This window comes from Rattus norvegicus, chromosome X (genome assembly GCF_021556685.1).
Source record: "Rattus norvegicus strain SHRSP/BbbUtx chromosome X, alternate assembly SHRSP_T2T, whole genome shotgun sequence".
NCBI lineage: Eukaryota > Metazoa > Chordata > Mammalia > Rodentia > Muridae > Rattus > Rattus norvegicus.
This window is the reverse complement of record NC_141554.1, coordinates 68523594-68551072: the sequence shown is the minus strand read 5'-3', so window position 1 is coordinate 68551072 and position 27479 is coordinate 68523594. Positions and strand designations below refer to the sequence as shown.

General features: G+C 40.1%; 1 protein-coding gene and 1 pseudogene across 3 annotated transcripts in view; both read left to right on the top strand.

Moving 5' to 3' along the window:
• Positions 1-179: 179 nt before the first annotated feature.
• On the top strand, positions 180-1532 carry Got2-ps6 (glutamic-oxaloacetic transaminase 2, pseudogene 6; annotated as a pseudogene).
• Positions 1533-6637: 5105 nt separating this feature from the next.
• Zc4h2 (zinc finger C4H2-type containing) overlaps positions 6638-27479 on the top strand; it is a 30320-nt gene continuing 9478 nt past the window's right edge. Inside the window, exons 1-5 of one of the 3 annotated variants that reach the window (XM_087600468.1) lie at positions 6638-6871; positions 21506-21677; positions 23328-23500; positions 24482-24644; positions 25994-26114. In XM_087600468.1, coding sequence (XP_087456594.1) covers positions 6819-6871; positions 21506-21677; positions 23328-23500; positions 24482-24644; positions 25994-26107 — 675 coding nt within the window. In that variant the 5' untranslated portion in view covers positions 6638-6818 and the 3' untranslated portion in view covers positions 26108-26114. 3 annotated transcript variants of the gene reach the window in all.

Genomic DNA, 27479 nt, shown 5'->3' with positions numbered 1-27479 from the left:
CTACAACCTGATGTTAAGATCCTGTAGCTGAAGACACTGTTTATATCACCAAACCTGGAGAAATCAAGGTGGTACTCCACTAGAAGCTTCCTCTCTTTTTAGGAGCCCGCGCCTCAGTTCCAGCGGACGCTTCCCGGATCTTTGCTCTACCACCATCCACTGCCGTCTTACCACTCACCATGGCCCTCCTGCACTCCAGGATGGCTACTACCTTTCACCCAGGCCTTGCAGCTGCAGCCTCTGCCAGAGCCAGCTCCTGGTGGACCCATGTTGAAATGGGACCTCCAGATCCCATCCTGGGAGTGGCTGAAGCCTTCAAGAGAGATACCAACAGCAAGAAGATGAACCTGGGAGTCTGTGCCTACCGGGATGATAACGGAAAACCTTACATGATCCCCAGTATCCGGAGGCAGAGGCCCAGATTGCTGGAAAAAATTTGGACGAAGAATGCCTACCCATCGGGGGACTGGCTGGTTTTTGTAAGGCTTCTGCAGAGCTGGCCCTGGGCAAGAACAATGAAGTGTTGAAAAGCGGCCAGTTTGTAACTGTGCAGACCATTTCTGGGACTAGAGCCTTAAGGGTCGGAGCCAGTTTTCTGCAAAGATATTTTAAGTTTAGCCAAGATGTCTTTCTACCCAAACCATCCTGGGGAAACCACACGCCCTTCTTCAGGGATGCCGGCATGCAGCTACAAGGTTATCGATACTATGACCCACAAGACTTGCGGCTTTGACTTCTCTGGAGCCTTAGAAGACATATCAAGAATCCCAGAGCAGAGTGTTCTCCTTCTGCACGCCTGTGCTCACAACCCCATGGGTGTGGACCCACGTCCAGAGAAGTGGAAGGAAATGGTGTCCGTGGTGAAGAAAAAGAGTCTCTTCGCATTCTTTGACATGGCCTACCAAGGTTTTGCCAGCGGTGATGGTGATAAGGACGCCTGGGCCGTGCAGCACTTCATCGAGCAGGGCATCAATGTCTGCCTCTGCCAATCGTATGCCAAGAACATGGGCCTGTACGGTGAGCGTGTGGGATCCTTCACGGTGGTCTGCAAAGATGAGGAAGAAGCCAAAAGGGTGGAGTCACAGCTGAAGATCCTGATTCGCCCCTTGTATTCCAGCCCGCCTCTCAATGGAGCTCGGATCGCTGCAACCATCCTGACTTCTCCAGACTTGCGAAAGCAATGGTTGCAAGAGGTGAAAGGCATGGCTGACCGCATCATCAGCAAGAGGACCCAGTTGATCTCCAACCTGAAGAAAGAGGGCTTGTTCCACAACTGGCAGCACATCACCGACCAGATTGGCATGTTCTGCTTCACTTAAAGCCTGAGCAGGTGGAGCGACTGGCCAAGGAGTTCTCAGTCTACATGATAAAGGATGGCCGAATCTCCGTGGCCGGGGTCACCTCTGGCAATGTGTGCTACCTCACCCATGCCATTCACCAGGTCACCAAGTAATCACCAGGTGCAAGGAAACAGAGACCACTTTCCCTTCAGGCTTTGCTCTTGTGAGAGTCAGGTGCAGGGTGAGGGAGGGTGGATGGTGGGTGAGTAGATCCTGTTTTCAACCACGGTGCATAACGCTTGGTGATTGAACAGGTTCCTCGGAAAACAGATAGGGCAGAGGCTCCTACAGCTGGTATCTGGAACTTGGTTGGCTCTAAACCAAACTCACCCTCATCCTTTTGCCTCCAGCTTTCCTGAAAGTTCACACATGCAAGAAAATCACAGCACCAAAATCCTGTCAGCCACAGCATCGGAATAGGTCAGAAGCTTTACCTGAAGCCTCAGATGGTGTCAGGGGTTCCCCTGTGGACCCTGGTAGAGCCTCTCATATTAGAGGCTGTAGAAGAAAAATAACTAGTTCTGTCATTAACAGTTGTCAAGTGTCTTCGTGGTGTGGAGCAACTGTGCCAGCAGACCACATTATGGAAATTATGCTTTACAAAAACCAACAGGTCTGCTGCCACGTCAACAGGGACAGTAGAAGATGTAATGTCTTGTCCACCTGCCTCTTCTTGTCATTGCTGTTTATAGCCTAGAGTTTCATCCCATTGTACTGCTCGGTTAACCATCACCCTCAGCCTATCAGGAGTTATCTAAGAATAAAGAACATAGTTTTTCTGCTCATGCCATAGCCTTCTCTCTCAGCAAAGAGCCGTGGAGAGTGGGACCCTGCCCTTGATTTCAGTGACCTCTTCAGTGACTGATTGGCTCCTACTGGGGTGGGGCCTCTGCCCAGCTGGAAGTCTTCATTCATCCTGGCTGCACAGCCCGTCTTCACATGAGTCAGATGTTCAAGGTAGGATCCGAAGGAGATATTCTGAGGTTTGTGTTCTACCAGCCCAGCTCAGACTAACCCCTTAGGAAAGATAACCACCATCTGCTCTTCATGTAGACATACCTGGTTTTCTCTGTTACAATAAAATTACTAGAGACCCCCCCCCAAAAAAAAGAATCTTCCTCTCTAATGTCTAGTGTACACGGTGCTCAAAGACACTATGCACACTACCAGATCAGACATGTAATCATCAGTATTACTCAGTTGCAAAACTTGTGACTCATAATAGCAACATAGCTGCAAGATGTACTTATATAATAATTTTTCAAATATTATGGTATTCACCAACCACTTTTCTACTGTATTTAAGGGCCACTCCATGGATTAGAATTCATACCTGAGACTGCTAATATGTTTAAGAACTTGAGATTAGATAGTTCATGGGCCCTAGTAGTATAAAAACATACTACTTTCACTCTGCTAAAGGAACAGGACAATAAAATGACTCTTCACTGCTCTGGCCATAGATCAGTACTTCACTCAGCCCTCATCAGAGAAGGTTCCTATTGTAGTAGATTGAATTAACACAGAGATCTCTACAACTGGATGGTGAAGAAAGTGAGAAATTTTGGAGCACTCAGATGCTAGATAAAGACTAAGATGTCTTTATCAAGTGCCTCTCTTCAAGAATGTCAGAGCCAGAGGCGATAGATGACTGCAGGAAAATAGCATCTTCCAGATACAACAGGGATGGTGTGCATTTAAACTCACAGAGACTGTATGCACAAGACCTAAAGAAGTTCAAGTCAGAAAAACTTCCTAGCACATTGAAAGGAATAGGGGCACAAAATTCCTCCCTTAAGAAGCTGTTTGCGGGGTTGGGGACTTAGCTCAGTGGTAGAGCACTTGCCTAGCAAGCACAAGGCCCTGGTTCAGTCCTCAGCTCTGAAAAAAAAAGAAGAAGCTGTTTGCAATTTATACCTATGGAGTGATATCAACCACATTCCAGGGTACGTCCCATGTTCAACAGTCATTGGCCAACACAAAACAGCTGCTATACTTTCTGTATTCCTTTGTTTGCTTTAGTTTGGCATTCTTTTCCCTTCTTAAGATTTTACTTGATTTTTTCTGAAAGAAAAGGAACATTCAAGTTGGATGGATATTGAGGTGGTAAGCATCTTGGAGGAATTAGGAGAAGGTATAGAATGTGATTAAAATTGTAGGGAACATTTTAAAACTGATTGTCAAAACACAGTCTATAAATGAAGCTGTGTGAGGAGAATTGGCTTTCTCATGTGTTTTTGTGCCTCTCCTAGGTGCAGTAAATAGTGAGTTTTGCTTCAAATTATCAATTATCTTACTTTTGTTATTCAAAACTGTTTGCAAGTATGGGTTGGTTTTATGACCATATACAGCCTAAACTCTGGTGAATTATGCTTATGACTTGCTTAACCCTCAGAATATAAATTGTCGATGCCCCGAATAAAGTTAGCTATTGCATGAGACTTTGTCTAATTTTTAGGTCCTGCTCTCGCAGGTTCATGTCAACATTTTTTTTAAAGGATGGATACGTTTATTTCAAAACCACTATGTACTTCTTTGGAAGAACACTTGTCTATTACACAGAAACACTGAGTTCCATTGCTGGCATGGCAAAATTGACAAACAAATAAGCAAAAATAGAAAACGTCCTTCAAACTTCATTCTTGAACTACTTCTACATATCTCCATATACAAAAATCACTTCTCCCCCAGATAATACTACCTCATATTGAAAAGTACTTCATGTCCATCCAGGAGCATATTTGAATTTAATTTCCACATTTTTTATTAAAAGTATTTTTTATACAATATATTCTGATCAGTTTCCACTCCCTCAAATCCTCACCATTCTTCCCACCTATATTCACACCCTTCACTAGAAGACTCACCACGGAGTCTACTTGAAGTCCATCACCAATATAGAACCAATAATTACAGCACAATTAGCATCTGTTTAAGGGTATTCTCCCTTAACACCTACAAACTTGCAACTTTTCCAGGAATGTCATCAGGAATCCCATTTATAGGTAATTGACATGTACTGAACACCTATTGTGCCAAACCACAATGGATCTTATTACTTTATCAGATTATCAGTTCCACCCAAGTGAAGTAGCCACTTCACTTATCTCACTTATGGAAAACTGAGAAAACAAAAGGTTTCTTAACATTTTGTTATGTTATCTGAGAGTCACCAAAATGGTTTTATGGCTAATGCTAAAACAAATATTTGTGACTCTCTTAAGGAGTGTATATGTATATTTGGAGACAACTCATTTTATTTTACTTTCTTTTAGAGAATCTCATATTCATATTTTCATGTGTGCTCTAGGTCTCTTTTTGAGGACCTTTCCCCCTTAATATCTGTCTTAGTCAGTGTTCTATTGCTGTGAAGAGACATCATGACCATGACAATTCTTATAAAGGAAATCATTTAATTGGGGCTTACTTACAGTTTCAAATTTCATTATCTGCATGGCAGAAAGCATGGTGGCATGCAGGCAGATGGTGCCTGAAGTAGTAGCTGAGAGTTCTACATCTGGATTCACAGGCAGCAAGAAGAGAAAGACACTACGTCTGACTTGAGCACAATGCCACTCCATAATGACTGAGCATTCAAATATATGAGCCATATGGTGGCCATTCCTATTCAAACCACCACAATATCTTTTGTGAAATCTCCAATTCTGCTTCCTGAAATCCATCTCTCTATGAAATCCATGAATTGCAGCTTGGTATAGCTCTGGGGATCTCAAAGATTAGGGGGCTTCAACAAGCAACTGAGAGTGACAGAGTGGAGGTGAATCTTGTTAACTTATCAATGACATTCCCTTTTTCTGAAGCCTGGCTTCCAAGCCAATCTATCTTCTTTGAATAACTAATGCCCTCTTACTAGCTCTCATTTCCTTTTATTCTAAACTTTCCTTTCACTGTCACCTCCTTATATCACCCTAATTTTATTGTTCCTGTGCGTTTAAAATATTTTAATTTGGAAGTTAGGGATGTAGCTTAGTAGTGGAGTACATGCTAAGAATGTATAAGGTTCTGGGTAGAATTTCAAGCACCAAAAATTGATATATACTCTATATATAATTGCACATCATTTGGCATACAGCGAGCACAAATGCATACTGAATAAATGTGTGCCTATAAAATTAATTCCAACTCTAATCTGACACTCCAAGGTATTTCAAAATCTAGCTGCTGAGGAAGGAGTGTCAGTTTTCTTTAAGGATACTGACTTCATACATGCTGTCCATGCTCCAGTAGATGGCCCTACACCCGTGCATGCACTGGTAGCACCATAAAGTGATTTAAAAAAGAATGCATGAATTTAGGAGGGAGGTAGTTCTGGGAGGGGTTGGAGAGTAGCAACCTGGGAGTGAATTTTATCAAAACACACTGTATAACACCTATAAAATGGCCAAAGAAAGCATTAAAAATGTGTTCACAATCTAGCTTTTCTAGACACACCTTCTATTTCTCTTTCGAATATACCACTTTAGGAACCCTATTCTTCAGGCGCTCTGAACCATTTCCCCTTTTCATTCTCTATGCAGGCTATTGCTTCCGTGAAATCTCACGCTTCTCTGGAGAACTCTTAGTTTTAAAAACATATTTACACCTTCTATGTTCAGGTTTCGCTTATTACCTCTGCATTGTCACAGTTCACACTACACTGTGTGTGCAATATATTTCACTCTCTCCTTCACAAAGGCAAGAACTTGCTTTTATTTTCTTTGCCTCTTCAGTGCCTCCCTCAGTAAACCTTTCATCGACTGGCAAAGTACAAGCTCAGTAATAGTTCAGTGGATGAGGAACCAGAAGGAAAGAGGTCCAGAGGTCCTCCCTGCAAGCCAGTTTTCCTGTGAAGAGTCCCCTTTCTCTTGTTCACCGCCCACCCCACCCCCCGCCCCTGATTTCGGTTCTAGTCTATTTACATTTCAATGTCAAAGCTACAAATCCTTAGGTAGCATCTAGAGCACTTGACATCTTGGAAGCTAAATTACCTACAGTTTCACTCCAGCCCAAGGCATTCTGTAATAAATGATTCCTTAATTTGTTGAGGGGGTGGGGTGGGGGTAGGCGTGAGGCCCGAGTCCGAGTCTCATGATAAAAGGTATGTTTCTCAACTTCCTAGCTTCTTTCGAGAAAAATTTCCCCATTTTGCCGCACATTGGTAGGACAGATATCTTCATTCCTTTGCTTATAATCTTTGACATAATTATCAGTGACATATTGATTTAAAGTGCCGCTACAGGAACTGGAACAGGAATGTTTTGCTTGGCCTTCTGGGAGTTGTAGTTCTAGAGGCACCCGAGCTGCCTGGCTGGCCCCGGAACTGCGAACTACAGCTCCCAGGCCTTCTCTAAGCCCCTACCATCCAGGCTCAAAGCCACAAACCAGTAGGAGGTGGCTGTATTGTATCTATTGTATCCCTTGGCTGGTGCTTTTTTTTTTTTTTACGATTCTCTGGACGTGAAATTGAGAGTGAAAAGCATGGCAGATGAACAAGAAATCATGTGCAAATTGGAAAGCATTAAAGAGATCAGGTAAGCCCGTCACTGCTTAATGCAGCATCCTTCCACTCTTCTCGATCACCCCTCCCTTCCCGGGCATCCCTAGGAGCAAGGAGAACTGTTTTTTGTTTGTTTGTTTTGTTTTGTTTTGTTTTGGTGCAAACTATCTATTGTTGGGCTACTTGCAAAGGGAATCGGGAGCGGGAAGGGGCCCATTCATCACAGACTTAGGGATAAGGTGAAAAATCAGGAGGCTGGGGTAAAATGAAATCAAGTCTAGAGGAGGTAGTTGGTGGAAGTGTGTGTGTGGTGTGGTGTGGTGTGGTGTGTGTGTGTGTGTGTGTGTGTGTGTGTGTGTGTGTGTGTGTGTGTGTGTGGTGTGCCAGGCAGAGTGTAGAAGGAAGAAGGGGAGATGGCGATGTCTTTACAGATATAGCTGAGGTAGCATAGAGATAGAGGGAGACACCAGGTCGCGACAACTAAGTGTATTCTTTTTAGTATTCTTTTTGTTTAGAACAAGTCAATTTTGGTTTCTTGCTTTATAAAAGTTGAAAATGAGTTTTCCTTCACCTTCATGACCCAGAGCTTGAAAAAGCCTTTGAAAGCCAAGTTTAACTAGCCAGTCCATTCAGTTTGCAACTTCGCTGTGGCTGTGGTCTGGGGATGCTGATGAACCTGGGGAGTGGGCTGTTGTTTTCCTGTAACTCTTTCACCACTTTTTTCCTATCCTGGGGTTGGAAGAAAGTTGTGAACTATTAGGATGTGAACAAGAGCTGGAGGTCTGGCAAACTGGGACTTGTCACACCTCCAATAAGTTACTCAGCAAGCCAGCTCTGATATTGACATGTTAGTCCTGCCAAGGAAACAATAGTAACTCAAATGCTGACTATGTTAACTTCCCCAGCTCTGCCTAACTCCCTGAAACTGTAGTGGTTTTCAGACATATGGAGAAAAAGAAAAGAAAAAGGGACATAGAGTGTAACTTTTCTGAGAATTTAGGCCATGTAATTCTTAACCCTGATAAATTTGACAAGAGATTTAATTTAACCTCTGTGGTATCTCTGTGGGATCTATACATGGTGACCGTAGTGAAGAATCTTGGTTTATTCTTTCTCTTGGAGGGATTGTGTGTGTTTTTTTTTCCTTTTGCAAAGTAAGGAAATTATCCTTTATTGACCCCCTGTTATGCCCCCCCCCATTTCAACCCATTTTCGCAAGTGCCCTCTGACCTTTGTCGTGAGGGGAAAATGGGGGTTCAGAGAATTTGAGTGAGTTCTTATATTCATGAAGCTTAACAATGTTCTATTTTGACAGGAATCGAGTCTGCCTACAAAGGCTCTGTTCTGCTGTTTCCCATTGAAGGTCTGCTGCTGTCTTTTTCTACAAATACATCAGGAGATAGGAAAAGAGAATCTTGGGTACAGGAGAATGCTAAGGGGGAAGCTAATGAAAAGCTTAGGCCTTTGAATAGAAAATCTCTAACTTCAGTCTTCTCTTCATGGACTTTAAAATAAGTTTATCTTATCCTCAGAAATGGACTATTGGGATCAAGGTCATTAATCCCCAGTGAAAATGGATACCTTTCAGTGAAGAGCAAGTCAGGAGCCGTGACTTCTTTTCTCAACTAGTAGATGGAGAGATTTAGAGAGAAGGCTGAAGTCCACTCCAATAACATGGGCATACCACTTGGTTGTCAAGAAAGATCCAGTGTAAAAACTAGATTTCTGCTAAGAGTATCAGAAGGCCTAATAAGATAAAAAATTTAAGTAAGATACAGGATATCTAATTTTTATTGAAAAAATTCTCACTGTACCAATAACTATGTGAATAAAAAAATGCACAGATATCAATATTGATAAACCACAGATTCAGAATAATCTAACATGAGTTTTAAAATATACATCCTGAAAATGTCTCTGCATGCAAGTACATTACCTGGGAGCATACAAAAATCACAATGCAGAGAAACTTTGGACTTTTAAACAGTGTTGGAAATGTTAAGGACTTTAGGAATTGGAGTAAATGCCAATTTGTACTATATTATTGTCATGAATTTATGAGATCCAGGAATTACAATGTGTTGGTTTCAATGAGGAGGTTCCCAATAGACTGAGGTATTTGATTCTTGGTTTCCAGTGAGTGGTGCTGTTTGGAGAGATAGTATAACATTGCTAGAGGAAGTGCTTTGCTGGAGTGGCAGGTTCAGGGAGTGGACATTATCAATTGCTCTCTCTGCTTCCTGTTTGAGGTTGAAGATGCTTCTTACCTTCCTGTTCTTGCTGCCTGCTGCCATATCTCTCCTGTTGTTATGGACTTTTTCTTCTGAAACCATAAATCCAAATAAACTCTCTCTTAAGTTAAAAAAGATACAAAATCACAGCCAATAGACAAGTACCAACTGCAAGAAAAACAAAAAGAGATGCCAAAGGGATCTTTAAAACAACCTAAAAATTCAACAGATAGGTTCAACCGTAAGGCAACAAAGACAGAAAAAAATGAATCAGCTTAATACTTCAGCAAGAGAAATCACTGTGAGATTATTACTAAAGTTTAAAATTTGTCACGGAAGAGGAGAAACAGGATAGGAGGAATAAATAGTTGGGGGAAAAAAGGACTGATATTGTTACTTACTCAAGAAAAACAACTTCCAGATTCAAGAAGCTAATCAGACAGTAATATATTCAACTAAATCTACCCCAATGCATATTATAATCAGACTTCAGGAAAAGTAGGGAAAAGAAAAATATCTTTAAAGGAAAGCAGCTGACAAGTAGCATTCATATATATATATATATATATATATATATATATATATATATTAGTATGATGTTTCCTTAACAGAAAATATATCAAGGACTTAGTAGAAAGAGGTACAACATGTTCAAGTACTAAAGGAACAGAACTGCTGCCAATGTACAATCTTGTGTGCAGTGATAAATATTATATTTCGCGATGGAAGACATTCTTAAATGATGTAATCATTATCGGCAGAGCTAGTTTGGAAGGATGACAAAAATATTTAAAATAGAACAAAAACAACTTCGCAACACCAGGAAGCACAGAAGTACCAAGCAAAAACATGAAAGAAATGACTTTACTTTTTCTTTTGAATTTTGTTAACTATGTTTGGTGTTTGAAGGAATTTTTGTTTATTTTTTATTTTCATATATTAATGTATTAAAAGCGTACAGTGACATCCCACATATGTATATAATGTACTTTGAACATGTGGACCTCACTTACACTCCCTTGCTCCCTATCCTCAGTTCTCTTGTTCTTCCCGATCAGACCTCTTGAAGGAAACTTTCTAACATAATTATAACATAGTCTAAGTGTATGTACAGGAATATTTATAATAGTTTATGTGTAGGGGAATATAAAAAGAAATAAAACAGATAATATATTTCACTAAAGTTGGTAGTATGATGTTAGGAGATACTGATAAATTTTGTATATATAAGGAATTATTAAAGTAAACACTAATAATATACAAAGAGATGTACTTAAAGTTATAAAAAATAAACAAAAAAATGAAATCCTAAAACACATTTAGTTTATCTAAGAAAGGCAGGTTAAAAAATACAACCCACTCACCCAACTAACCACCACCATCAACAAAAACCTCAAGCAAGCAAACAAATCCCCAAGCAGAAAATAAACAGGATATACAAATTTTAAAAGACAGATGTAGTTTCTACATTTAAATAATTCTGTTATAGATAATGTAAGGCTGGAGAGACGTCTTAGTGGTTAAAAGTGCTAATTTTTCTTTCAGAGGACCTGGATTCGTTTGTAGCTCACAACTACTTCTAACTCCAGATCTAATGTTCCTGTCTGGCCTTCTTAGACATCTACATGTCTACAACACACTGAACTTACACAGTGTACACATATAAATAATTTAAAAGTATTTTGTTTTATGTATATTGGTGTTTTGCCTACATGTATGTCTGTGCCTCATGTGTATGTGCGTGTGTGTGTGTGTGTGTGTGTGTGTGTGTGTGTGTGTGCGTGTGCGTGCGTGTGTGTGTGTGTGTTAGTTTGGCTTCATTAGGTAAAAGTGCAACTAAAAAGAGTTTTATACAATGAATTTCTAGAATGCAGACATTAATTCACTTAGTTTATTCATTTGAAATTGAGAAAATCCTATCAATATATGCTTGATGTCTGAATTTCTATAGGTAACTCTGTATGGGGGCTACAAGGACGGAACCAGCAAAGTTGGAAAAGGAGGTGGAGAAAGGAACTAGCATTTGTTAAGAACATAGTAATTTAAAAGTTCTTGATTCATTTAGTCATTTAGTCATTCATCTTTCCAGTGGAAAGAATTATCTATATTTTGTACCTAAGGGTACAGATTGGGAGAGATTAGGCCACCTATGGATGCTTATATAGCCTCCATTCACGTGGTACATGCACGCAGTATCATCATGTGTCCTTATAAATGCTGATAACCCAACTAGCACTCCATTCGTCACAGTTTACAACTGTTCTAAATTATGATTAGCATTATTTTAAAAGTCCTAGTAAAAGAACAATGCATCTTACTAAAGTGTTAATGTTCTTGGACTGTAGAAGCAACAATAGTGGCATTTTTCCCTAATGAAGCCAAACTAACACACACACACACACACACACACACACACACACACACACACACACACAGAGAGAGAGAGAGAGAGAGAGAGCTTTCTTTGTAGAAAGAAAGCCTCACTTTAGAAAAAGCATGTGCTGCTGTTAAGAAATTTTCTGTGCTGAAAACTCCTCCTCATTTTCTCACCATGTCCACTCCATAGATCAATGGCTCCATATATCATCTCCCAAACATTTAGCCTCTACATAGCATCCCTTTCCAAACTTCAGCACCCTATGTACATATACCACCGTCTACTGACCTTGCACATCTGGATGTTCTACAATTAAGCTAATCTTGACCAACTCTTTATGACTTCATGGCTCCCCACTGCTATTGAGCAACTCTCTTGAAAACTCATTTTAATGGTGTCATTCCTGTTATAGTTGCCTCAGACTGAAATGTGAAAGTCAGCATAGACTTTTTATTTCTGCCTTCAACATTTCACTCAAATTCCTCTCCTATTCTCCACCTCCGCACTTACTGCTCATTTTAGGCCTTCATCATCATTACCCTGAATATTTGTGTTCATTTCGACCTACAGAATTATTTCCCCATCTCTAGTCTTTCCTCAGCCTTTAATTCAATGCATGTTGCTATGAGACCAACCTCCCTAAAATATGCATGATCCTTTTCCCTTAAACACCCCAGACATTTACCTTTTTAGACAGCAGTAATTTGAAATCACAGGCTATTGTCCACTAGTGGCTTGGCTTGCGTATAGCTTTAATCAGTTGCTAATAGTATTTTTATTTTTATTTAAAAGATAAATTACCAATATTCATAGGCTTAATAGGTGGTAGGCATACCTTTGGGAAAGCATTGTTTTTTGTTTATTCTCTCTCTCTCTCTCTCTCTCTCTCTCTCTCTCTCTCTCTCTCTCTCTCCCTCTTCCTCTCCCTCTCTCTCTCCCTTCCCCTCTGCTGTGTGTGTGTGTGTGTGTGTGTGTGTGTGTGTGTGTGTGTGTGTGTGTGTGTGTTCGGCCTTGAAGTGAAATTCATTGTTTCCTAAGAAACAATAATTTTATGCTATCTATTTGTTGGACATACATTTACCTATCGTTGATACTATGACATTCATAATTGCAGTATATTGCCACATCCAGGTTCACCATTCCCATCTTCCCTATGACTGCTCCTTACTTCCATTCTATCCGTTAGCAATATAGACATTCATTTCTAGTCCATACATTTCCATTCTCTAATATTTTGCCTGCTAGATAGCTCTTTCATGGTAGACTGATCTTTTCTCATTCCGGGCCTGTAAATTCTGTTCATTTTTTTTTCAAGGAAGGCCTAAATGAAATGCTACACTTTATTCTAAACTTTCTCTAGTGCTCCAGATCAAAGGAATCCATCTGCCTAAGGTACATAGGGGATCTATTATGGCGTTGAAGATAGCCTGCTTTATGATACAACTTTGGTTTTACATGTGTTATGTCTTAATTAGGGTTACTCTTGCTGTGATAAAACACCATGACCAAAAGCAATGTGGGAAAGGGTTGATTTTTGCCTACACTTACACGTAACAGTCCACCACTGATGTAAGTCAGGGCAGGACCTCAAACAGGGCAGGAACCTAGGGGGCAGAAACTGGGGAGACCATGGAGGCGTGCTGTTTACTGTATTTCTCTCTTGGACTACTCAAACTGCTTTCTTACAGCCCATGAGACCAACAGTCCAGAGGTGGCACTAGACAGCAGGCCAAGTTCTCTCTCTGCTTGCTTGCCCTCTGTTTCTCTGTGAGTCTGCCTTTCTCTTCTTCTTTCCAACCCTCTCTCTTACTACCCTTCAGCTAGTGTTCCAGCAATCTCAATACTCAATTTGATAGCTGTTTCAGCCTCAAGGTTCAGAAAAGACCAAGTCCGGCACAGCTTGGGCCTCTGAGACTTAAAATCAAGCCTAACAGTGGTGACCCCAGAACAAAGAATAGAAAGGAGCTGTAATTTGGTATCGAGCTTCAACAGTCTTTAAATTTTATCTAAATTATTTTGCTTTTCTCTTAGTAGTTGAAGGGTAATAAGAGAGGGTGGGAAAGAGAAAGAGGAAAAGAAAGACAGAGTCACGCACAGAGAGAGACAGAGCAAGCAGGGAGAGAATATCAGTGCTGTACATTGTAGCATTAATATATGATCTGCGTCTGTTATTCCCACTGACCAGTTTCTATTCACTTGATTAACCCGTCCTTACATCCATAGGTTCTAGATGTCCTACCCTGCTTTTTGAGTGAGCACTGGTTTTGAGTTGGTATGAAGATTGTCACAGCAGAACCCACAAAGTTTCTGCAAACGATGGATAACCCATATCCCTGAATCCCTGACAAATGCTCTCCTTCCTCCCTCCCTCCCTCCCCCTCCCTCTTTCTTTCTTTCTTTCTTTCTTTCTTTCTTTCTTTCTTTCTTTCTTTCTTTCTTTCTTTCCTTCTTTCTTTCTTTTCTTTCTTTTCCTGGTAAACATTTCTTCTTTCTGGATCTATAACTGAAGAAGGTATAGTTAAGAAGATGATGAATCTAATTTTAAAAGTTTTGTGTAAGGTTGTTTTTCTTGATACTGCATGAATTCCTCAAGGGAGTACTACCCTGCTGCTTTTCTAGCATGCACTGGCCTTACCAGCTGTCCTTTAGTCTTTTGGGAGGATCTCTTTAGGAGATTCCTATAAGGACTTGGATGGTTTCCTCAACTGTAGGGTCAACTAGTCCAAAGACATCTCATGTAATCCTCTAGTTCCTCTGTATAAGCTATACTGACTCTTTTCATATAGAATAGTCAAAATTCCAAAAAGTCTCAGGATATGCCTTATTTCACCTTGAAAACTGGTGACTCAGCCAGGACCAGAACTCACTGTGCTGGCTCATGTTCTGTGACCTTACACGGGGAAGATGCCTGGGTTCCTAGGTACTACCTTTTCTACTTCCTGTGTATATGACCTGAGCAACTCATTTTACTTACTTGTCTCAAAAGTTTTTCTTTAAAAATGAAACTCAACATATGTGTGAGGGTGCTGTGAGCATGGCATTTGATAGCATATAAAGTTTCTAGAGCAGTTGCCAGAATGCAGTAGACTCTACAAGTATGATACCTATTAAAATTAATCAAAGCTGTTATAAAATAACACATTTTATAGTGCTAGAAATAGAACCCTGGGGCTCATATATATTAGGCAAGCACTCTATCACTAAGTTAAGCAATATGTTTCTTAACATTTCTTTCTAACAACACAAGTTCCTGCCATGTCATTTGTGTTGTGTTTTCATTTTGTTTTAATTCCTGGAAATTAAAATTCTTTCCTGATTTCTTCTTCATCCTGTTGGTCATTCAGTAAAGTGCTATTTAATATACATGAGGTTGTGTAAATATTACTGGTATTTTGCTGTTGAATTCGAGCTTTAGTGCATTGTAGTCATAGGCTTTACGGAGTTATTTATTTTTCCTTTATTCTTTAAGATCTGTTTTGTTTCCCAGTATGTGGTCTATTTTGGGGAAGCTTCCATGGGTTGTTGAATAAAGTGTATATTTTTTGGCATTTGTATAGAATATTCCATAGCAGACTATTAGGCCTATTTGATGCATGATGTCACTGAATTCTGGTGTGTGTGTGTTTATATTTTGTCTTATGTTCTGTCTATTGGAGGGAATGAGGAAATAGTAGATAAGTTATCTACTATTCCTGAGTTGCAGTTAATCTTTGTTTCCAAGTACAGTACTCATCTTTTTATGAAACTGTCTACACAATAGTTTGCTACATATGTGTTTTTGATTAATTGTTCCCTTGATTAAAATGAAGTATCTTCTTGTCATGTATTTTTTGAGATTATAATATAATTACATTATCTCCCCCTTCCCTAACCTTCCCCTAACCCCTCTCATGTATCCTGCCCTTGCTCTCATTCAAATTCAGGGCCCATTTTCTTTAATTGTTACATTTTATATACAAATGTATGTTTATAAATATATAATACATATATAAATATATGAACACATTTATTTATTTCTAAGCATATAACTAGAACTTTTTCAGTCTGTATGTTACTTTTACGTATCTGATTCCAGGATGCTTATTTGCTATTGGATAATCCATTGGGGAGCTCTTCCTTGAGGAGCATCATTTCTCCCCTTCTCAGCGTCTCTTCACTGCCTATAGTTCGTTGTCTAGGGTTAAGGAATTGTGAGCTTTCCCCCATTTATGTTGCATGTCTATTGGTGTCCTCCTTGTTCAGGTCATGTTTCTGCAGCCATGTTTGTGAGACTTCATGTGAGAGTAACTTTTATTCTCCTAATGTAATTGTCATTTCTAGGGCTTACTGTCTCTGTCTGCTAACCTAGGCCTAGTCCTGGAAGCTTCTAGCCTCTGTACAATCTTATCTAGGTCTAGGATGTTTTCAGCCTCTGAGACTTACCTGATTAGATTCACCTTTTCTTGTTCTTTCTGAGCTCTGGTTGGCTGGTTCAATCCAGCTGTTCTTGCACAAACTCCTCTTAAAGCTGACTTATTCAATCTGGCTTCTCTCAGCTTCTGACTGAGTCTGCTTGGGCTCATACTGTTTCTGACAATCTGTTCTCATCTGGCTCCCTCTCATTCTCTAGTTCATTCTGTCTTCCCCAAATCTAGCTTGTGCTAAAGTGAGCCACACCACAACTAGAAACAGGATTTTCCAGGAAACAACACAATCTCGGAGTTCACAGTGTGATCAAATATCCTGCAACAACTTTGTGTTTATAGCTCCTTTAACATTTCTAGAAGACACAATTTGACAGTCCTATTCCTTTGGTTCTTGCCACCTTCTCCCCCAAATTATCTGCAATGATCCCTGAGCCTTCAGTGCAGGAATTGTATTGTAGATAGGACTGGGCTCCACATCTTGAATTTTCATCAGTTGTGATTTTCTGTAAATGCTTTGTCTGTTGTAAAAAGAAAGTTCCTTGATGAATGGTGACAACTGCACTTATGTGTATAAGGATAACTATTTAGAATATAGTTAAGGATTATGCTGCTCCAATAACCATGGCTTCACTAGCATGGACTAGTTCAATATTTCCAGTATCACAAGAAACAAGAGGCATGTTTTCCCTCTTGTTGAATGGCTCCTAAGTCCAATTAGAGAGATATTGGTTATTACTAAGTTGTGCATACCACTATTGCAACCTTAGGGTTATTGTGTCGTGCTGATTGTTGTGATTCATAAGCATTATAGCTGGGTAGGACTGTTGGTGTTCCCTCCTTTGGAACCATGAAAACTAGTCATCAAGGGAGGAGGCTTTCAGGTCATATTCAGCTTGGATCCCCTAGGTCAAGTGCCCAACTTTTATTGTGTCTTAAGCATTAAGGAGCTACCTTCTACCTCTGGTGTGTGTGTGTGGTAACTAAGGGCAACAGAAATAGCCTCTCATGTTTTGGGAATCTCTTGGAAAACCTTGATCAACAACTCTAAAGAGGGTTTATCATCCTTGGTATGGGGTTTTTATTAGTCTATGGTTTTGGGGGTAGCATTGTCAGCCCAGATGGGAAAATTTCATTTAAAGTATTTATGTATTTATTTATACAGATTTATCTGCATTATAGGTATTTTATATAAATAGTAATATGATTTTTATGACATTTTTAAAATCCTTATTGTTATTTCACTGACTCTTCTTTTTTCCTCTCTCTTCCTCCCCGTTTTTCTGCTTTCCCCTTCAGATCCCTTGTATCCTGCTTTTGTACTCTCTATTGCTTCCAATTTGCAATATTTGCCTTTTACTTTCCTGATATGGTTATTTGCATGAGAGTGGTTCCCATGGACTCATCATATATTTGAATGTCTGGTCCCTAGTTGGTAGAGACTTTAGTGAAGGATTATGAAGTGTGACCTTGTTGGAGGAGGTGTGTCACTGGGGGTGGGTTTCAGGTTTCAAAAACTCAATCCAGGTCTAGTCTTAGTCTCTGTCTCCTTCTTGGTCTCTCTCTCTCTCTCTCTCTCTCTCTCTCTCTCTCTCTCTCTCTCTCTCCCTCCCCCTCCCCTGTCTCCCTGTCTCCCTCCCCCACCTCTCTTTCCCTGATGCCAGTTGATCTGGATTTGAAACTCTAAGCTACTCCTCCAGTGCCTGTCTGTTTTTTTACCATCATAATAATGGACTAACCTTCTGAAACTGTAAGCAATCTCCCAATTAAATGCATCCTTTTACGAGAGTTGCTGTGGTCAATCTAAATGAAATTACCAAACAACAGGGGTCTCAGAGCCCCAACTAGATGTTTCTTGTCACTACATAAAGCTTCCAGTACCGGGAATTAGTTATATTTAGTTGATTTGCTGACCAAAGAGGTCCCATGGGAACTGCCAAACAAACAACCCAGGCTGTTGCTGAGGCTACAGAATATTCTTTACAAACTGACAGCAAGGCCATATTGCTGAAGACAATGCCTAGACAACTCATGGAATATGGAGAAGGTGAGTGTAGTTCCTACCTAGAGCCTTCATCCCATGGGCTAGCGTTCATGGTACAAAAAGTAATTCTGCATGCTACCAACAGAGAAACATGAACACCAACCTAGATATAAACCCACCAATCTAGAATGCTGTTCTACCTGCAATATATTCTAGTGTGACAGTGGCACAAAGCTTGTCAGAATAACCAGCCAATAACCAACTTGACTTACGGCGCACTCCAAGGGATAGAACTCCTACTTATTGCTGCTCAGATGGTGAAGAACTTAAGACAACCAGGAACCCAGGCTAAAATGAAATATTGCCCTTCTAAAGGAATGTAACAGTAAAACAATTCCTAATGACCTCCTTTATATTCATATATCAGTGTTCTGCTCATCTAACATCAGAGAAGCTTCCTCCTACTGTAGATGGGAACAAAAGCAGGGACCCACAGCCAAACATGCAAAGAGTGAGAGACTTTGGGGGCATTCAGCTCTAAACAGGATGTTTCCATCAAATCCCTCCTCTCAGCACTCAGGGAACCCAGTGGACAGAAAGAGTGTAAGAACCGGAAGAGATGGAGGCCACCAGGAAACAAAGCCTTGTAAACAAGAAAGGACCGATGCACATATGAACTGACAGAGTCTGAGGCAGCATACTCTATTTGCTTCAGTGTATCATTTTGGCATTTTGTTGAATACTAAATTCAACTCTAGTTATGTGTAGTTATGGCTGTAGTTATGTGTACTTATGTTCAGGTCTTCATTTTGTACCAGTGGTATATATGTCTATTTTGTGATAGTACCATGTAGTTTTTGAAAATTATTATTATTGTTTTGGCTCTGATACTGATATATTGAGATCGGGAGTGGTAATCACCCTCCAGCATTCCTCATGATTGTTTTGGTTATGATTCCATTTGTAAGGCTTTCCCTCGAGTTTCTTAGTTATGTTGTTGAATTTTCAAATTCCCTTTTCATATCATCTTGAGTGCTCTTCAGTCTTTCTCTATTGAATTGCATTTTCAAATTCTGCATTGTCCTTGTCATCTTATTCAGCCTTATGTTCTTTTTCAGTTAATTCTCTTTAAGTTCACTGAGCTGTTTGTCTCTCTTTTCTAAAAACTCCTTGCATTCTTCATTGAAGTTTATGATTATTAAATTCTGTATCTCGGAATTAACCTAAGTAGTTGTTCTTACATAGTGTTTTTGCACTGAGAACTGGTACATGGACTTCTTGTGTTTGATGTGGACAAAGCACATTTGGCACACCATCCAGTATGAGCTGGCAATTAATGCAGGTGGGTCTCACCAACCTGGAGCCAGTCCCTGGTCGTGGGCGCTGAGTTAGGTCTATTAACTGAGGTAAGTTCAGGCAGGATAGGATCAGGCATACTTACCCAGCTAGGCTAGAACATAGGATGTATGGGCGTGTCTAACCCTGACATATGGATCTGGAACAAGTATTCATAGAGGCAACTGGAACTGGAAGGCGTTGTGCCAGCAAGCCTAGGTATGTCACCTGGGTTTCTACAGCACACAGACGGGGTAATGAATCCCTGGCAGGGAGTGATCTTGGGCCTGTTGAGTCCTAAAATGATAAATAGGGCCAGGTGAAAGTCATCAGGTGAGTTCTAAAAGGAGGAAAAGGGCAAAGTAGTGAAAGTAATGATCCTTGGCAAGTAGCTACCCACTGAGTTGGGAGGGGCTGTGCCAGGGAATGCACATAGGTTACTTGTGTCATCCTTCTATATAGGCTGGCTACAGAGTCCCTGAGAGTGACAGCTTCAGGGTCTTATGGGTCTAAAGGGAGAAAGAAGGGTCAAGAGAAGGTCAAAATCCCAGAAAAGCTTCCACAATTCAACCAGGGTTGGGAAGGACTGTGCTTGTGTACACAGGGAGGTCACCCGTACCTCTGCCTCAAGTGGGTGGGCTTGAGGGTGCCTGGCAGTGAACATTCCACAGTTTCATGAGCCTCAAAGGGAGGAAGAGTATCTAGGAGAAGGCCCATTGTTGCTATCTTTATTTAATTGATTACAGACTAGGAAGACTTTTCCTGGCTTAATAATAGGCCATTATTTAAATTACACTTATAAGATGACATATGCTAATGAAGCTATTTTAACTTAAGTAACTGGTAAAATGCCTTACAGCATACATATACCACCTGCTGTAAGCTCTTTGTAACAAATTCTGGACATCATTGTGGTGAAGGGGATAATCATGACTGAACTATTGGGCAGAGAGGGACGTATGCTATCATTTGTTGACCACTCAGCATGTGCCACATAGCTTGGGAACTGACGTGTGTTAATGCATTTAATCGTTACCACATGACATATGAAGTATGCTGTGTTATTTCCATATTAGGACTGAGTAAGTCAAAGCTTAGGGAAGGAAGGTAGTTCGAAAATCTCACTTGATATTTAAAAATGTAAATGTCCCCTTTCAGCTTAGGATGAAGGACTTCACCCCAACATGTCATCTGCTGGGTGTTGACTCTTCCAAAAATCCCTAGATTCATCTAGGACCCCTCTCCCTCTTTCAGTAGATAGTTCAGCAATGCTAATCTGTCTTTAGTTCTTCCTTTAATGTGTTGTGTCCTTCTGCTTTAGGGCCTTTATTCATTCATACTCACAACCTGGACTGCCTTCACTTCTCTCTCTGTACTCACTGACAAAGGACAAGTATTCAATAAATACTTATTGGATGTGTGTGTGTGTGTGTGTGTGTGTGTGTGTGTGTGTGTGTGTGCGCGCGCGCGCGCACGCGTGTGCACGTGCACATACAAGTTACTTACTGAATATTTATCAAATATAGTTAAATGTGAATTTGATTGTTATTATTATCCAAGGGTCAAAATATAGTAAAGGGCAGAACCAGCATGTGTCCCCACGTATGAGCTTAACATACATATTCTTTCATGATGTGTCTCTGCCTGCAGAAATAGGTTGTTGATGGAAAAGATCAATGACCCCCATTTGAAGGCTGAGTTCAAGGCTCTGGAGTCTGAAGAGAGGCACCTAAAAGAATACTCACTCCACTGGCTACATGAATCAAAATAAGATGCCACTCTGAATATCAGTTTCTCATCTCTAAAATTGGGGTAGAAATAGACAGTTCCAGGTATTCTGCATGTAATCTTGAAGAGGTTGAGAATAGAAATCTAAACAAAAAGGGGTCTAAATAAACAATTTTCCAATAAAACTAAATATTGTTCTCCTGTAAGGCAAGTCAGCAGCTATATTAAGAATTCTACATATGCCAGGTAACTTGTCTCAAAGGTAATGGAGTGTAGTGTGTAATGTGCAGGTTTTCTAGTTACTTTTGCAGCATTATGCCAATGTTCCCTACATAAGCAACACAAGGGGAAACTTTTATATTAGCCAGATGTGCTGAATAAGAGCAATTAGCCACAAATTTAATGTTAAATTCGTTAAAATTAAATACAAAATTTAACTTAGCCCATTACTTATAATTGCCACATTTCATGTGCATTGGTTGTCTCTGAATGTGAGAGGAAGGGTTAAAAAAATGACTCAGAAGGAAAATCCTAATTCTGCTTTCCATTTCTTTCTTCCTCCACTCTCCATTCTCCTATTGGCCTGTTTCCTCCTCTTGAGAAATTTCAGGAACAAGACTCTGCAGATGGAAAAGATCAAGGCCCGTTTGAAGGCTGAGTTCGAGGCTCTGGAGTCTGAAGAGAGGCACCTAAAAGAATACAAACAGGAGATGGATCTCCTGCTACAGGAGAAGATGGCTCATGTGGAGGAACTCCGACTGATCCATGCTGATATCAATGTGGTATGTGGCTAGTAGATGTCTGGGCCCATTAAGGATGAGGCAGTAGAGAATCTTGTTACTTTCCGTTTACATGTGACTTGGCCATTTCAGAGGAGAAGGTATCTAGCCACTGTGATGTAGAAAACTCCCAGGAGTTCTGAGGTCAGCTAACAACAATGGACAAGTCCTTGATTTCTAAGTACCATATTTCCTCCCTGTGTTATGAAATAGGCTAGTTGACCTTCCAGGCTTCATCCAGATCTCATATGCTCACACTCTGGAAGACATCAACTTAAGAAGTAGCCAAGGAAAGGTGGATGAGATTCCTGCCTCTTGGGGATAGCTTAAAATTCTTAAAAACATCCAACTAGACCAACACAAATCATCCCTGTCCGTTTACTGAAGTGGGACTCTCTTTACACTGCCATTTGGAAACTCTTGGATTATTTGGGAATTAATTTCTGAGTTGAAAACTTCCCTCCTTTGGAATTATTCATGAAGAATCTGGGCTTCTCTACTGGTTATTCTTTTATCAAGAAGTGGAAAGTTTTTACCTGTCAGTTAGGTCCTTTCTAGTCCTTAGAACCTATAACAGTATCTTTTTTCTTTAAATTCACCTTTGATGGAGTTTAGTTTCTATTCCTGGGAAATTCATTTCTGTGGAACTACTCAATTTCCAGAATATTGTCATGTCTACAATATTTTAAAATATTATGTATATAAATATATATATATATATATATATGAGACTTATGTAATAGACACCCTTGGGGTTTAATGTATTTGCATAAGCTTCTGGGTCTCCTGTGGGGACTGTAAACTTTGCTGCAAGCTAACTGATGATATAGAACCAATAGAATGAATAATGTGTTTTCAACAGAGGAGCTGAGAATCCAGACCAATATATCTGAGACTAGAGCACCAGGGCCAGCTAGCGAGCCTATTAGAACACAAAACGTTGAGCTTTACTCCAGAGTTTCTAGTTAAATGTTATGAATTTAAAGAGGGCTTGAGAATTTAAATTTTTTAGTTCCTAAATGCCAATGCCAATGCTGCAGCAGTGTGTGTGTGTGTGTGTGTGTGTGTGTGTGTGTGTGTGTGTGTGTGTGAGACAGGGCAGGGGACAGGGTGGTGGGGTAAAAGTGTGGCAACCACATTTTGAAAACAATTGATCTAGGGAAAAGAAGTGTAACTGGCCTGAAAGACACAAGTCTTCCCTAAGACTTGTCCGAAACTGGTCCGAAAGACACAAGTTTTTCCCCTAAGAAGTATTTTCCTGAATAAATCCTTTATTCTGTGAGCTTCATTCAGCTCACTAACCTCTAAAAGTAATGTGAGGTGAGCTAAATGACCTTTAAAGCCAAGTCCAGCTATGGGATATTACTAATTTGCGTAATTTGACTAACATTTTATGAACTTTTAGTCTATTAGTTCCATGTTCAGAGCTTTGTGTGACTTTGATCATTGAATCTTTACTAAGACTACATGGCATATGCACGATTAAACCTTCACTATTATAGTGATGAAGAAATTGAGGCTCCATCAGTCACTTAGAAAAGACATAGAGAACTTGAACATAGACTGATCTCCCTCTGGAGTCTATCCATTCAGTTATAAAGCCTCTTGAGAACATTGGGCTCTTTTCTGTTTCTACCCTTCTCTATTTTCTAGATGGAAAACACCATTAAACAGTCTGAAAATGACTTAAACAAGCTGCTAGAGTCAACCCGGAGGCTTCATGATGAGTATAAACCACTGAAAGAACATGTGGATGCCCTGCGCATGACGTTGGGCCTGCAAAGGCTTCCTGACTTATGTGAAGAGGAAGAGAAACTCTCCTTGGAGTAAGCTGTCTACTCTCTGACCCCCAAAATAACAGTGTAGCAGAAGGGAGGGCATGGATAGATACATAAAGCCCAGCCTGAAAGTTGGAGTGAATAGTCCTATTCTTAGGTCTGTCAGTGGCTAATTCCTTACATGACAAGGCAACCTGGGCAAGTCTCTATGCTGACATGTTATATAAGAAGAATGAGATGAAGATTAATAGGTGATTTATAAAAATACTTTGTGCAATTTTTGGCAATGTAAGAGTTTTACTTATGCACTGGCACGATGGCTCGGGGGAAAAAAGGGCTTTCCACAAAGCCTGGGGACCTGAGTTCTGTTGCTGGGACTCATGTGGTATAAGCAGGGAATGACCTCCTGCAGGCTGTCCTGTGACTTCTACATGTATGTGGTAGGGTCACGTGTTTATCTACACACACACACACACACATACACACACACAAATAACTTTAATTTAACATTTAGGTTAATTACTTATGAATTTTAAGAACTGATTTCCAAGTTAGAACTGTACAGAATCCTTTGAAAACATGAATTGATATACTTTCATGTACTCTCCTGGACCTAGCCTGTTCTTTAATCTCAAGACTTGGAGTTAAACATTAGGCCCATTTTAGAGTGGGGAGGAGAGGGAGGGAGGGAGGGAGGGAGAGAGATCCACCCAACAGAAAGATGTATATCCTAAAGGTAGACCAGGTTGCCTGTTAAAACAGTGAGCTTCTTGTTCCTAGAAGGGTATAAATATAGGACTACAAATGCATAATAAGAATATTGCAAATGGCCATCAAATAGAGAATAGGTCTAAATCTCTTGCTAGCCCTGACAGTTTTTTTTTTTGATCATCTGCATCTAGCAGAGTTAAGAAGCACCTTTCTAGAGAGGGCCCTGGTACAATTTTTGGTTTCTTAGCATAGAGCATAAAAGGAGAAAGGTTCTTCTTGCTTTTAGAATGATCCAGCCAATGTACTTCTTCCCCAAAGTTACTTCGAGAAGCAGAAAGCAGAATGGCAGACAGAACCTCAAGAACCCCCCATACCCGAATCCCTTGCCGCTGCAGCTGCTGCTGCTCAACAACTCCAAGTGGCCAGGAAGCAGGACACGAGGCAGACAGCCACCTTCAGGCAGCAGCCTCCGCCTATGAAGGTGAGTAAGCTTGATTGGGCCATGGAGAAATAATAATAATAGGAGGCTAATGATATGCTGGAATTGTGGCCTTATTTATTTTAGATCTTACTTCAAAATAATGTAATTATTTGTAAAGAATTATATTACACAGTTTATAAAATTCACTGGGGCACAGAGAATGGGGTGCTATGACGAATACGTGTTTCTTTTGTTGCTAAACATTCCCAGAGAGATTAGAATACAGCTTGCTAGACTCAGTCAAAATACAATTTTCTAAAGCTTAGGAAGATAACTTTTATACAAATATATAGTGAACATATCTCATTTGCGAGGGATCCAGCAGAATCAAAAGGCAGGTTCTAAATACATTTGATATACAGATGTTTACATGGTTGGAAACAAATGCTAAGATAAATTTGGAAATTTGTATACAGTAATTATTTATATTTTATAGAAACATAAATATGTATGACCTTCATGATCACCCTTTTCTTCAAAATTAGTTTGCATTTCTACTAGGCAAAACCTGTTTGTGGGCAATCAATGCAACATCACAGAATCACATCAATAGTAAATAGTCAAGCAGACATTCTACTAGAGTGGTTGCCCTGTAGACCGTAACCTACAAGTAGAGTCTGACTTGCTCTGTGTTTTCATTGAAGACTTACTGGCACACACACATAGGCCAGGTGACCTGTGCAATGTACTTAACATAAAATAAAGTTGAGTATTGCAACAGACCACTTAATGTGAAAAACTAACACAATTATGAGCCCTTACATGACTCAGGATGTAAAAGCATTTACCATGTAAACCTGATGGTCTGAGTTTGATCCCCAAATTCCATGGTGGAAGAAAAAAACTAATTCCCAAAATTTGTTCTAGTAGAGAACAGAAAAGTTGCCCTCAGTCACCCACACATGTTCTGTGGCATTTGCACACACACACACACACACACACACACACACACACACACACACACACACAAGATGGGGGAGGGAGGCAGAAAGGGAGAGAAGGATTTTTAATTAAAAATATTTTTGAAGTCTAAATATTCACTTTCTTAGTTATTATAGAAAATTCTTGCCTATTCACCCGATCCAAGAAAATCAATAGTGCAAGGGTGAGCCTGTTAGAGATAATGTTCTATATAATACTGCCTAGATATGTAGTTCTTAATTTTATTTACATAAAATTTCCTGCACTCCTGTCTATGCTATATCCTTTACTCCTAAGTTCTGTGGCCATCAAGAACGCTGATCTCTACTTAAACCTTATGATTTCTGGTCCCATGAATATCAGCCATCTGAAGCATTGCTTAGAAGAATCTGACTACTGACTTTATTTATCCTGTCTTCCCCCACCAGGCCTGTTTGTCATGCCACCAACAGATTCATCGAAATGCGCCTATATGTCCTCTTTGCAAAGCCAAGAGTCGGTCACGGAACCCCAAAAAGCCAAAACGGAAGCAAGATGAATGAAGAGCAGGTGAAGGGGTAGACCTCTGTTGGTCATAAACCCTCTCTTTGGTCAGAGTGACAAATGTTCTGATTTTTTTTAATATCCCTTCCTTATCCCTACTGAGTCTTCTATTTAATTTGTTGGAAGAATAACCCCTTACTCTTTGCTCTTATTTCTTTCTGTTCTTGGAATTTGTGGTTAAGAACAGCTGTGCTTTGGGTGCTAATCACTGGCTCTCATGACCCTCTCTCTTCCATTCCCATTTCTTTTACTGCCCCAGTTTGGAACTGAATGAGGGGTAAAAGGCCCTAGTTGATTCTCCATTTTGTTCTTGAGGACTGGAGCCTACTGAGCTGTAGGTATAAAGACTGGAGGAGCTCCATGTCTTACTTTGGGAAAAGGCTTCAGTGACTTCCTTCCCTCTATTTTTGCTTTAGGTTCTGAAGGGACAACAACTTTATTTTTGATGAACTTCCCAATGGGCTGAATGCATATATCTCCCCCAATATTCAAGTCATCATTAAAATCCAGAGGTAACTTAGACGAGTGTTCATTTTATATAAAATTTTGAGGCCCTTGTGTTAATCTATAGTTCCACTCAAGTCTTCCAGTTATACTGAAGTTCTTACATACCAGACAGGGCATCTTTAGAATTGCAAGAACTGTGGGTCTTTCCCCATACTTCTAATCTTTGCAAACCAGTAGACATTTCCTATAGTGAAATTAAGGACCAAGGCTCATGCTACAAGAGTCACCTAATTCACTGCCTAAAATACTAGGTCTTATTGCTGTGGTATAGGAATTATCTTGGACTGAGGAACCCTAAGCTGACTTTAGCTTTGGATTTTGTTCAAAAACATTACTCTAATACCTGCCCAATGGGCTATCATTGAGAGGATAGAAAGGGATACAGTATTACATGAATGCCAATCATTGTATACATGTAAGTGGGTAGGACTTTTGCTTTTATATTCTTTCCTCCTTTTGTCTTCTGTGAGGTAGCTTCAGGTTAGGATAGTTGGTCACTCCTTTTCTGTGGGTTATATTGGTGACCTTTTATTTTCCCCAAAGAAAAGACATTTCAGCTCTTCAAGCCCAACAGCTCATTCATTCCTTGATCAAAGCTAAGCCCCCTTGTCATGTCTTAGATCTACAGGATAAAATCTAGGGCTGACTGATGAAAAAGAATTAGCTCCAGGTCTCTATCCCTGGCTGGGGAGAACAGGGACAGATTTATCCTATTTTTCTTTAACTTTTGGTTTTCTGTTACCATATTATATGTTCGAAACATCAATGATTTCTCTGCCCTTTGAAAGTAAAACTGTTACGTTTCCATAAATCCTTTTAAATAAATGTTCATTTGTTGGAATAAATGCTAATTGGGTGCATTCT